Below are 12,154 nucleotides of genomic sequence, written 5' to 3' on the forward strand. Positions count from 1 at the left end.
CAGTACAGGTGGTTGTGCTCTCCAGGGTGCCTTTCCAGATAAGATAAACACAACCTTTGTAATATTCTTTGGAATTAACATAATTAAGTATCTGATCTCTTCTGCCTGAGGGTGCTGTGTTATTCCTAAGAACAGGGTATAAAACATCCTTGAAAGCCACGTATGGCTTGGGGAGAGTCAGGGATCTGCTCTTGGAGTGGGACCTGGGGGTGCTGCTGGAGTGGCTGAAGGTGACTCCAGGTGTGCCCAGGCAGAGACTGAAGGTGGATTTTAGGGAACATTTCTTCCCCAAAGGGGTGTCCAGCCCTGGAGTCCAGTCCTGCCCCTGCAGGGATTTCAGAGCCCTGTGCATGTGGCACTTGGGGACAGGGCAGTGCTGGGGGAGGGACTCAGAGCCTGAACCTCAACAATCCTGGGATTCTTTGGTGTGAAACAGGATTTGATTGAGCAGCTGAGCTGAGGGTCTGCCCTGTACCTGGGGGAGGCTTTCCAGGTCCCCAGCACGAGCCCCACGGAGCTTTCCTGCAGTTAAACTGCTTCATCCTTTGCTGCAGAGTTTGGGTTTTGAGAATGGATAAATGAATCTGCTACAATAAGTTAAACTTAATTAAAAATCCAGGCTGCTGGGAAATTGCTGCCATATTTTTTGTGGATCCAGAATGAACAGCCTACTTTCAACAGCTATTTCCAACCAAACTTTCAGTGTAACTGAATTAATTAAATCCTGGGAACAGATTATATTAGAGGAAATTAAGCTCTAAGTAAGCAAACCATTAACAATTATAAGACCAAATTGCCTGTGACACAGATTGGTCGGGTTTGATAGCACAAAGTATTTTCAGCTTGTGAGGAATAAATTGTAGAAACAACCTGGGTTTTTTTAATCCATGTATGGGGTGTAGGTCATCAGTTGGGCTTTGTAGGAGAAGAGAAAAGAATCACCACTGGTAAAGCATTTGTAATGCTTCTCTGTGAAATAAACCTAATTTTTTTTGTTTTGTTTTGTTTTGTTTCCTACAGTTATCACAAAATGAGAAGCCCTTCTCTGGTAACAGTCTCATTAATCTTCCATAGAATCACTCTTATTTTAAAATGAACAGATTCTTGTTTCTTCTAATGGGAGCAAGTTTTGGTTTCCATTGCAGCACCTGATCCTGATGGTCGTCCACAGGGGACTGGCCCGTTAGTGATTCCTTTGTGCTTTTAATTTTCCTTTTCTGCTAAAGGATTGTTGATCCATAACAAGGGCTTTAGTTTGAAATGCAGCTCTTATAGTCACTCAGCATCATGGTTATTCTTAGAAATAATAAGAAAAGTTATTATTTTTATACTGGCTGTGTTACATGTTTGTATTTTGGAATGTGATATTTCAGTAAGGATTATCTTTGCCTTCGAGACATTTCAGGATATTATATTAATTTCAGAATATCCATTTATGCAAATACTTTCTGCTTTAGTTACCAGGCACTGATTTTTTACACAAAAAGTGAAATCTTGCTCGCTGGCTTTTAATAATCAGAAGACTATTGGGAAGCACTTCAGAAGCAAAAATCAACAAGAAACTCTGTTTTCTTGTCTTCTGTAGGCAGGACTGTTGAGGTTGCAGCATCTGGTGAGCAGGTTTGGAGTTCACTTTCCAGCCACAGAGTGGTTGTGCACTGCAAAGGAACTTTCAACTTCAAAATATTACAATTTATTTATAAGAAAACTATTCGGGGCAGGTTCTGCACCAAGTTACAATGGATATTTAAAGCAAATATGGTTAAAGTGTTCCAGAGCAACAAAAAGCCAAACAGTGACTCACTTTGCACATATTCATGCATTTTGGGATGTGGCTATTGCTGGGAGGAGGGATTTATCTTTCTGCTAATGTTGCCGTAAGTACTGTTTGTTAAGGGGGAAAAACAACAAATGACACCAGAAATGGATTTGATATCCATGAAAAGCTTTTGTCAGTGCAGATTTCACTTTAATTCTGAAATAGACTCTGTTATTTCACGAAAGAGTTAATATCCTGTTGTGGTGCTGAGAGATTGATAGGCAGAGGAAATAGGAGGTACCTGGAAAGAACTTCTGATTCCTAATATTGCACAAGTTGCTTTTCTCTTGGCTCGCCTCCCCTCCACGTTGTTATTTTTACCCAGGCTCCCTAATCTTCCCTTTTGCCTCTAACCACCTCCCAGTTTCCTGTTCGCCTCTTTCCTCTGGTTTTTGTCCCAAATATTCCGTTGTTTTTCCCTGCTCTCTGTGCTGGACTGCAGGGCAGGGAGCTGAGATGAATGCCATAGCTGTTTTCACTGTGTCTATCATCTTCTGTGTTTCATGCCTCTTTGCAGCTCTTGGTGTAAGTTCCTTTTCCGAGGAGATTTTGTTGTCTGCGTATTGTTTGAAATGTAAATATTGAATTTTGGGTTGCCGTGTAAACAAAAATTAAAGATTTTCACTTTTAATTAAAGATTATTTGCAGCTCTGTGAAATCTCTGTTCTAAGTTTTTGAAGGAGTGTTTTCTTCAGTGTGCTCTGAAGAATATTCCTTGGAACGTGGCTGGGAGACAGAGTTACTTGATCAGCTTCATTTTTGGGATATATGTTTTCAAAACAATGTGAAGTTATAATTTATTCTTTTCCCGCAGAATATTTCCGTTCTTTTTCAAAAACTGTTCAAAAAAATGAATTGATCTGAGTAAAGGTGCTTTTCATTGTCATTTTTAGTCCTTTTTACGTATCTTGAAATATGAATTTTCTTTCCAGTAAGTAACAGAAAGAATTTGCTTTTCTTTTGCAGATTGCATTCTCACAGCACAGCAACTTTATGGACCTGGTGCAGTTCTTTGTGACATTTTTCAGGTACTTTTCATTTAAGACAATTAAATGTTACTTCTCTGGGTTTTGGGCTCCAGAGTTTGGGTTCTTCTTGGTCTGGGTTTTTAACTTAAACATCCTGTTTTCAGCACAGCCTAGAAAATGGAAATCTTCAGTCTGATTTAAATATTTAATTAGGAATTATGGTAAGAAAATTAATTGCCTGCCCATCTTTCCCAGAGCATCGTGCCAGTGCATGCAGGGAAAGGGAGGATGGAGATGGGAGAGGCTTTTGGAAAAGGAGAAGTTCCTTTTGAGATGGTGGAGGAAGCATTGACTTTGATAATGTGTGACTCACTGCAGGTTTTCACACCTCTTTGGGCACCAGGCATAACCTAGGGGAGTTATTCTGCCAAGAGTTAATTCTGGAGTAATTTCCAACTCTTTAGGTACCAGCTTTTGATTTTAAACTGAACTCTGGAAGTGTGTCAAGTTAAAAACAAACATTTGTCACAGTACAATAGAAGCCAAATACTTCTGGTTTTCATACACAGCTTTAAGTTCATTTCTTAGTGTAAAGTGAACTGATGTTCCCCCGGAGTGGGAACCAACAGAAGCCATTTCAAAACTTGTCTTTTCTTCATTCCTTCAAAAAATACAGCCCTACCAAGGAGGTGAAACACTTCCAAAGCACAGCAGGCCCTCACTTCAAAGCTTCAAAATCCAGTGTACTGGCCTCTATTTCAGGGACTGTTAATACTGCAGAAGGATAAGCCAATACCTGATCGATGGGAAGTCCTGCAGGAGGGATGTACACGGAGTAAACACTACTCCAGGTTTTACAGCCTGTTCTGAACCAGGCAATATTATGCCTGGTGTAAAATGAGCAGTAGGAATAATGTCTTGCTTTAGATTTCATGCTGAATTTAATTAAAGCAAGAAGCTCCAGACAGATCCTTGAGACAAGTGGTTTATATCAATTTATTTTTTTTCATATGGAGCTTTTAGAGAGTAGAATCTGCTTTAGCACAGTCCCTGGGAAACAGGGTTTGAACCACCACCTTCTGCCATTGGAGCAGAGTAGGTGGTTACTCCTGGCTCAGACTTGAGCATTTGTTTTGCTGAATTAATCACAGTCAACACCTTCCCTAAAAATCTTTGTGGCAGGTTAATTGCTTATTAGGAAAATGAAGAGGGAAGCAGTTGGTTCCTTAATTCTTTTCCAATGGTGTAAGATAAATCTGCACTACAAAACTGGTCCATCAGTGCTTTACAGACCCAACTACATCTGCACATGGGGGTTTAAACTCCTCAGTGTAAGGGATTGCTCCAGATTCATGATTTGAAGAGATTCCCAGAGCAGCTGGGGCTGCCCCTGGATCCCTGGCAGAGTCCCAGGCCAGGTTGGACACTGGGGCTGGAGCAGCCTGGGACAGTGGGGGTGTCCCTGGGACAGTGGGGGTGTCCCTGGGACAGGGGAGTGTTCCTGCCCATGGCAGGGGCGTGTGGAACTGGATGATCCTCAAGGATCCTTCCAAACCAAATCCTTCCACGGTTCCAGTCCCAGGTTAAAACAGAAGATGAGTGCATTATGTATCTCAGTGAGCACACACAGCTGAACATTCCTGTCCAAAGGCTGCCAGTTTCCTTTCCTCCATCACTGCCATCCCGTGGATCTCCTTGAGAAGTAACGTTGCAATAGTAACATCCCAACAAGCCTGAGGAATAAGAACATGTGGATTTAAAAGACAACAGTTTACTGGGGTTTTCCATTTAAGCATTTATAATGCCTTAGAAATTATTTGAATCTTTCACTACTCCTAAGTACTTGTCTCCAAGTGTTTTATTTTACAGTCTCTATAACTCCCTAATTAACCAGTGGATTAGAACAGTGTGATTCATCTCACTGGGTGTAGGGGAAACCATTGAAACATTTGCATTTTTAATGCTCTAGGTCACATTTCATAATTACTGTTGGATCTAAGGCAGACCATAAATAATATCTGAGAGCCCCCTGTGCTGTTAATAAGCAACAGTTAGCTGAGAATTTGCTCCCTAAAACAGAGGCAAGGAAAAAACACTTTGTGAAAACCTAAAACCAGCTGGTAACACTAGCACCAAACTCAAAAACTGGCATATGTATAATTTCTTAGGTGCAATGGAGACCTGAAGAGATGTTGTTCTGGAAAATAGATGTTTAGAGTGGATTTCTGTTTGCACGTTTATAGGGTGCTGCTTCATTTTGCTGTTCTGCAGGAAGTGCAGGAGTTTCCCAGAGAAGCTGTGGCTGCCCCGTCCCTGCAGGTGCCCAGGGCCAGTTTGGATGGGACCTGGGGTGGTGGCAGGTGTGGAAGGTGTCCCTGCCCGTGGCAGGGGGGCTGGAACAGGGTGATTTTTAAGATCACTTCCAACCCAAACCATTCTGTGATTCTGTGAATTTGAGTCATTTTTCTGAGCTGGAGACACTGTGGCACATTTCTGTGTTCTGGAAGTCACTTCCCCCACTTGGTTGTGAGCTCATCCTGTGTTTTTGTGCTGGGCAGTTGGAGGCATCATCAGTGCCTTGAGCTGTGGGTGCACCTGAGAGGGAAACAGGGGATTTTCAGTTTCATTGTGGACATTTGGGATGAATTGGGTCAGTCCAGTCCTTGCAGTAGGCTGCTGGATTGCCAGACTCCAGCTCTGCTGGGTTTGTGATGTCCCAGGCAGTGGCTGGGCTGCCTGTGGGGTGCACAGGGGTTTGGAAAAGCAGGAAACTGATGATGCATTCAGACAACACCAGCAGTGTGCAGCAGGACACAGGACTGGTCTCCATTCCATTTCGGAGCTGACTGCTGCCATCAGTGGGCTGTGCTCACATTTCGGGGGGCTGGGGGACTCCTGGAGTTCAGCACCCAGCCAGGCAGGGCCTGTGTGTTACCCTTGATTTGTACCACATGAATGTTTTATTTTAAGCTGAGAAAATGTCAGTGGATAAAGGTTGGGTAGGACGGTGAAGTTCTGAGGTCGTTAATGTTGCATTATAATCGGAGCCAGAGGAGAAATGATAGTCCAACCATTGTTAACCTTTGCAAAGCTAATGAATTGCAACTAAACTGAGTTTTCCCTTTCCTCCTCTCTGCTTTTCATAACACAGCTCTTAAATTTACAGATTGTACAGTTGTCTTTCAGCACATAGTTTGAGCTATTTTGACAATTTCTAGTGAATATTTCATATTTGTGCTTCCTTATCTTTCAAAAACATCTGTCTGCCAACACACCTATCACAGATAATAATCACCAGCCTACCTTTATGTACAGAAGGTGTGAAAATATTTGTGGCCTTGTAAGCACATATTACTGTCCAGTAATCCTTCCCCCTTTTATTTCCACCTTTTTCTTTCCCCCTTTTTCTTTCTCTTCCCTTTTTCCATTCTTCCCTTCAACCTTCAGCCCAGAGAACACTTGAGACCTTATTGGGATCTCTACATTCCTGAGAGGGGCCTCAAAGGAAGATGGGGATGGGCATTTGAGTGGGGCCTGTAGTGATAGAACAAAGGGTGATGACTTTATATTAAAAAAGATCTACTGAAACTAGATTGGGGAGAAATGTTTTACGGTGAGGGTTCCCAGGCTTCCCAGACAGGGGGTGAATGCCCCATCCTTTGAAACTTTCCAGTGCAGGCTGGACAGGGCTCTGAGCAATTGACCTGGTTGAGGATGTTCCTCCTTCTGGCAGAGGGGTTGGACTAGATGACCTTTTAGGGTCTCTCCAAGCCAGGCTGTTCCATCTCATCTCAGCTTTGTTACACTGATTTACCACATACCTCTGGTGTCTTCTGCTGCACTTCTCTTCTGGTTTTCACACGCACAGTTCATTTTGTTTCTGCTGTTTGTCTGCCCTTCTTTGTCTGCCCTTGAAACACCCTCCCACGGAGCCCAGTGTCTGCTCTGCTCTGGTGGGAGGTGCTGCTGCCCGTGGCAGGGTGGTTGAAACTGGATTTGAGGTCCCTCCCAGCCCAAAGCAGAGTGTGATTCCTGATCCAGCACTGACCTGTCCCACCGAGTCCTTTCAGTGATTGTTGGAGTAATGGGTGTTATTTCACAAATGGAACAAAAGCTGCCAGTTGAGTGTTTTTGTGGTGGCACATCGAACCTCATGGGCCCCTATTAGAAGGGAAATGGTGTAATTTTAGTTTGATAAAATAATTGGGCTTGTTCCTCAGAAAAACTTGAGCAGGAGGACTATTTGCTCAGTACAAGACTCTGGCAGATGGTTTTATGTGCTGTATATTGTTTTTCCTGACTATAAGTATTTTCCCAGTGTTTTCATTAAGTGGGAATGGCCTCCTGCAATAATTCAATTCTAGAGTTATGCTGCAGATATTTTATTTACTCTTGTTGCTTATTAAATAATTTTTTTTTACTTCTGCACAAATGGCATTACTAAATATGTGCCTAAAATACAGTCTGAATCCCTCATTTTTTTATTTTTTTTTTTAGAAAATGAAGAGCTTGGAAATATCTTTATTTCTAACAAAATGAAGAAGATTAACAGTTCAGCATCCATAACTTCCTTCTTTCCATGTTCTCAACACTCTCTACTTCAACCTCCATAATCATAGAACAGAATAATAAAATCATCTAGGTTGGAAAAACCCACTGAGATCATTGAGTTCAAGCACTCTCCCAGCACTGCCAAGGCCACCACTGCCCCATGTCCCCAAGTGCCACATCCACAGGGCTCTGAAATCCCCCCAGGGATGGGGACTCAGCCCTGCCCTTTCCATGCAGGAATTTCCCCAAAATCCACCCTGAGCCTCTCCTGGCCCAGCCTGAGGCTGTTCCCTCTCCTCCTGTCCCTGTTCCCTGGGAGCAGAGCCCGACCCCCCCGGCTGTCCCCTCCTGGCAGGGACTTGTGCAGAGCCACAAGGTCCCCCCTGAGCCTCCTTTTCTCCAGGCTCAGCCCCTTCCCAGCTCCCTCAGGAATTCTCCAGCCCTTTTCCAGCTCCCTCAGGAATTCTCCAGCCCTTTTCCAGCTCCCTCAGGAATTCTCCAGCCCTTTCCCAGCTCCCTCAGGAATTCTCCATTCCCTTTCCCAGCTCCCTCAGCAACTCCTCATCAAACTTGTTCTGGTTTTGGCTGGGATAGAGTTAATTTCTTCCCAGGAGCTGTTCAGTGCTGTGTTTTGGGTTCAGAGGGAGAATAATGTTGATAATACACTGATTGTTTGGGTTTGCTAAGTTGTGTTTCTCAGAAGTTTGTTGGAGACTGGGAGGGATCACAGCTGGGACAGGTGACCCCAAAAGGAAATTTCACACCTTCAGAAGATCATGCCCAGTGTTCTGAGCTGCCTGGAAGGGTCTGGTTTGGGGAGGGGGCTGGCATTGCTCAGCAGGTGGTGAGCAGTTATATTGTGCATCAGTTGTTCGGTTGGGTTTTTCAGTTTCTCTTTTTAACATCATTATTAGCTATGTTATTGTATTTTGTTTTGTTTCCAATTATTAAACTGCTCTTCTCTCAGCCTGCAAATTCTACTTCTGATTCTCCTCCTCACTCCACCGGGGTGAGGGAGAAGAGGAGGGGGTTGAGTGGCTTTGCAGTGCTTCATTTCCACCTGGGTTTACCCCGTGCCCCTGTGCTCCAGAGCCTTCCCTGTCTCCATTGCCCTCCTCTGCCACAACCAAGGGAATTGTGGCTTGGTGAGCCTTGTGCCATCTTCAGCAGAAAGATGAGGTCAGGAATGTGGCTTGAAGGGCTGCAGGCAGCTGTGTGACAAAGCCCAGCCAACCACGTGCATGTCATATACTTGTTCCAATTACTTCGAGGTTTAATGCATCCAGTGCTTTAAAACGTGTCCTGTAACTCGCCAGCATATTAAAATTTACTTGTAAATAGCATTTAAATAGCTTCTAATTCATCAAAATAATTTGGGCTGCGTTTCTAGTAATCATGGCAGTGCTTTCTGAAATTATTAAGTGACCTGTATATGTTAAAGCACATTAGCAGTGAGGCTGCTGTGCATTTTGGTGTTTAAAGCTGCCATTTTTTACAGGCAATTCTGATGTGGATAAACATCTCACAAGGGTTTAATGATTGGGCCCTAGTACACCAGATGGATTTTCTTCTCCCCTCCTGAGGATGCATCACTGTAAAGTGCTGCTGGAGTTTTCCAGACATTTGAAAATGAGAGTGGACTTGTTTGAAAAGCTTTGAGGCTACTAGGAGCAGAGAGAATATTCTCTCCGTGGTGAAAAGGAGATTAAAGTCCAGAATAAAACCAGACAGTGTGTTTAAGTTCAGGTTTTTGTGTCGGTGTGGGAATACTCTGTGGTATTCTGAAAGCTGATAACTGAGGTTTCTTGCATGTTTTGAGGCCAGTTGAGGAGAGATTATTTATAACCACATTGCTCATTTATTGTACTTAAATAATCTAATGAATAATTAAAAATGAATTAATAAAGCCATTTGCCAAATAGAATATTGTCCATAAAATTTAAATGTATCTCCTCCCTGCATTGCAATATTTATGCTGTGTAAGCACAAACTTTTATAACTGTATCAGCCAATGGAAGCTCTGCTTGGTAGAACCTGACTGAAATGGTTCAGATTTCCCTGGGATGAAAAACTCTCCAGTGTCAGGTGGCTCTTGATGGTTCTTTTTCCTTCCAGTCTGGTTTCTCACCTGAGATTGCTGTTTTCCTTTTTTTCTATTGGAGGAATTTAACTGGTCTCCAACTGGACATGTCACAGGCTATAGGAAAATGGAAATCCAAGAGCTGATAGAACCACAGAATAGTTTAGGTTGGCAGGGAACTTAAAAATCAACTTGTTTCAGCCCTTGCCATGGGCAGGGACACCTTCCACTGTCCCAGGCTGCTCCAAGCCCTGTCCAACCTGGTCTTGAACACTTTCCTGAACGGGGCCAGTGCAGCTTCCCTGGGCACCCTGTGCCAGGGCCTGCCCACTCTCCCAGCCAGGAATTCCTGCCCAGGATCCCATCCAGCCCTGCCCTGGGCAGTGGGAAGCCATTCCCTGGGTCTTGTCACTCCAGGCTTGTCCCCAGTCCCTCTCCAGCTCTCCTGGAGCCCCTTCAGGCCCTGGAAGGAGCTCTGAGCTCTCTCTGGAGCCGTTTGAGATGGGGGATGCTGCAGAGAGAAGACTTGGGTGAAGAGTGGATTTCTAGGATGAAGGATGCTCTTGGTAGTCTGTTATTTTTGGAGAAAAAAGAGAAGCAGAGGGTAAAGCAAATCCTGTAGTAAACTTTTATTTTTAAAGTCATTTGTTAGCAGGTGGGCATTCATGGCTGGCAGAGATGTATCTGAAGCTGTTGAGGAGAGAGCAGGGCAGAGCACAGCTTCACCCAGCTCTCTGCCAGCCAAATCATTTCCCAACACTCCAAACCATTTCCCAGCACATTTCTCTCTGTGTGCAGCTGTTTCTTTCTGCTGGCTCCATATCGACAAAGTTGCTTTCCCAGAGAAAGTTGGAAAAAAACTCTTCTTTAAAGCTACTGATGCTCACATCAGGTCTTTTAACTTATTTCAGAATGGTGTAGGCTGAGTAAATGCAACAATAGATCTTGACTTTGCTCTGCCCCTGGGGCTCTTCCAGCAGGTGATGGAGTGCAGCAGGCTCTGCCTTTTATTTCTCCCGGAGTGCTTCCAGGGGATGTTAGTTCAAGGGAGAAGATCTATTTCCTTAGTGATTTTATAGCTTTTGTGGGTATTTGCTGCCTCCTTGTGACAATACAAAGATGAATGGTGCCGTTCCTTTGAAATACAAGGGTACTGTGGTGAGCATTTAGGAGAAGTCTTTATTAGTCTTTAATTGTTAATTCCTCCCTGTGTTTTCTCAAGAAAGTCTTGGCTGTGGCGCCAGAAATGGGCAGGAAAGAGAAACCAATGAAAGACTCTGGGACGTGCAGATTTGTGCAGTGTTGCATTTTGGAAAGGGGGTTTTGTAATAAAGGTGATCCTCTTAGTTCTCCACTCTAGCTTTCTTCTCCAGGGGAGTAAATAATACGTAGGGAGACTTATTTACAGTGCCACTGAAACTGTGGCACCTGAGGACATGGTTTAGTGGTGGCCTTGGCAGTGCAGAGTCAATGGTTGGACTTGATGATCTTAGAGGTCTTTTCCAAATAAACGATTCTGTGATTCTGTGAAGTCAACCCAAAATAAGAGGTCCAGCAGTTTTCAGATTGCTGAGGTCACTTTTTTCCCTGAGAGGGGGCCATCCTTACAGCAGCCAGCACGTTTTGATGTGGATCTTCCATTTGCTGTGTGTGTTTCTGGAGCTGTCTGATGTGCCTGGAGTGTGTTGTTGTGTGAAGGTGGAGACCCCGTTGACTTTGCTGGCTGTGGGTGGCACAATGCAAATTCCTCTGTGTCCCTGACCTGAGAAACTCCTCCTGGAGAAACTCCTCTGTAATGGGCAATTTAACAGAGGTGCTTGAGATTCATGGCATTTTTGCCATTGCTGGCGTTTTTCCTCTGCCCTTTGGACTTCCATCTTGTTTCCCCAAATAAAGGTGGACTCAGGAGGTAAACACAGATAAGCTGTGGCAGCAGCTTATGTTGCACATAAACTGCAGCTGAAATCATGAAATTTGGCTTGAGTTGGAAGAGACCTTAAAGCCCATCCAGTTCCATGGGCAGGGACACCTTCCACTGCCCCAGCCCCATCCAGCCTGGCCTGGGACACTGCCAGGGATGTGGAAGCCACAGCTGCTCTGGGCACCCTGTGCCAGGACCATGCAAGTCAAACAAGGGCAATTTTAAAAAATATTTTATTTATATATATATATATATATATATATAATATGTAATATATTATATATAATATATATTTTTTATATAAATAATATTTAATATTATATATAATATGATAGTAAAACTCATTTCTGTGCATACCTAAGCCTGAAAAATGTAATCCCATCACTGTCTGGCTGCCTTTGGGTGTCTGTGGAGTTTTCATACCACGTAGTCTGTAGATGTGATATGGAATAAGAACAGTCTCCTCACCTTTTGCATTTCTCAGGGAATTGTTCCTGCTGTCTATCCTGGTGTTTAATTACAGGCATTTCCAAGTCATAGTATCACATCATTAGGTATTCAGTGTGATCAGATCATAGCTGTCAATACAGTCAATTACTATTATTGTTATTACTACTACTACTGTTTTTTGTTCTGTCTGCTTCCTTGCATTTTCCCTAGAAATTGATACATCCATTCATCCTTTTTTACCCCTCTTTTGACTGAAGAAAACCAATATAGATTTGGGAAATCAAGAAATGCCTGTAGTTCTGCAAGAGCCTGCCTGCTCTACACTGTATCTGATTTTTTGTAATTTGGAAAGGAAATAATTATCA

At 43.4% G+C, this 12,154-nt stretch overlaps 1 protein-coding gene across 1 annotated transcript in view; it reads left to right on the top strand.

Annotated features, from left to right (window-relative positions):
* The window catches only part of ATRN (attractin), a gene marked incomplete at its 5' end in the record, with an annotated part of 140,517 nt that overhangs the window by 97,288 nt on the left and 31,075 nt on the right, over positions 1 to 12,154 (top strand). Inside the window, one exon of the mRNA XM_083860725.1 lies at positions 2,786 to 2,847. Within this exon, the coding sequence (XP_083716851.1) occupies positions 2,786 to 2,847 (62 nt within the window). The remainder of the gene's footprint in view (positions 1 to 2,785; positions 2,848 to 12,154) is intronic.

The sequence above is a fragment of the Zosterops lateralis genome (genome assembly GCF_965231275.1).
Source record: "Zosterops lateralis genome assembly, chromosome: 5".
NCBI lineage: Eukaryota > Metazoa > Chordata > Aves > Passeriformes > Zosteropidae > Zosterops > Zosterops lateralis.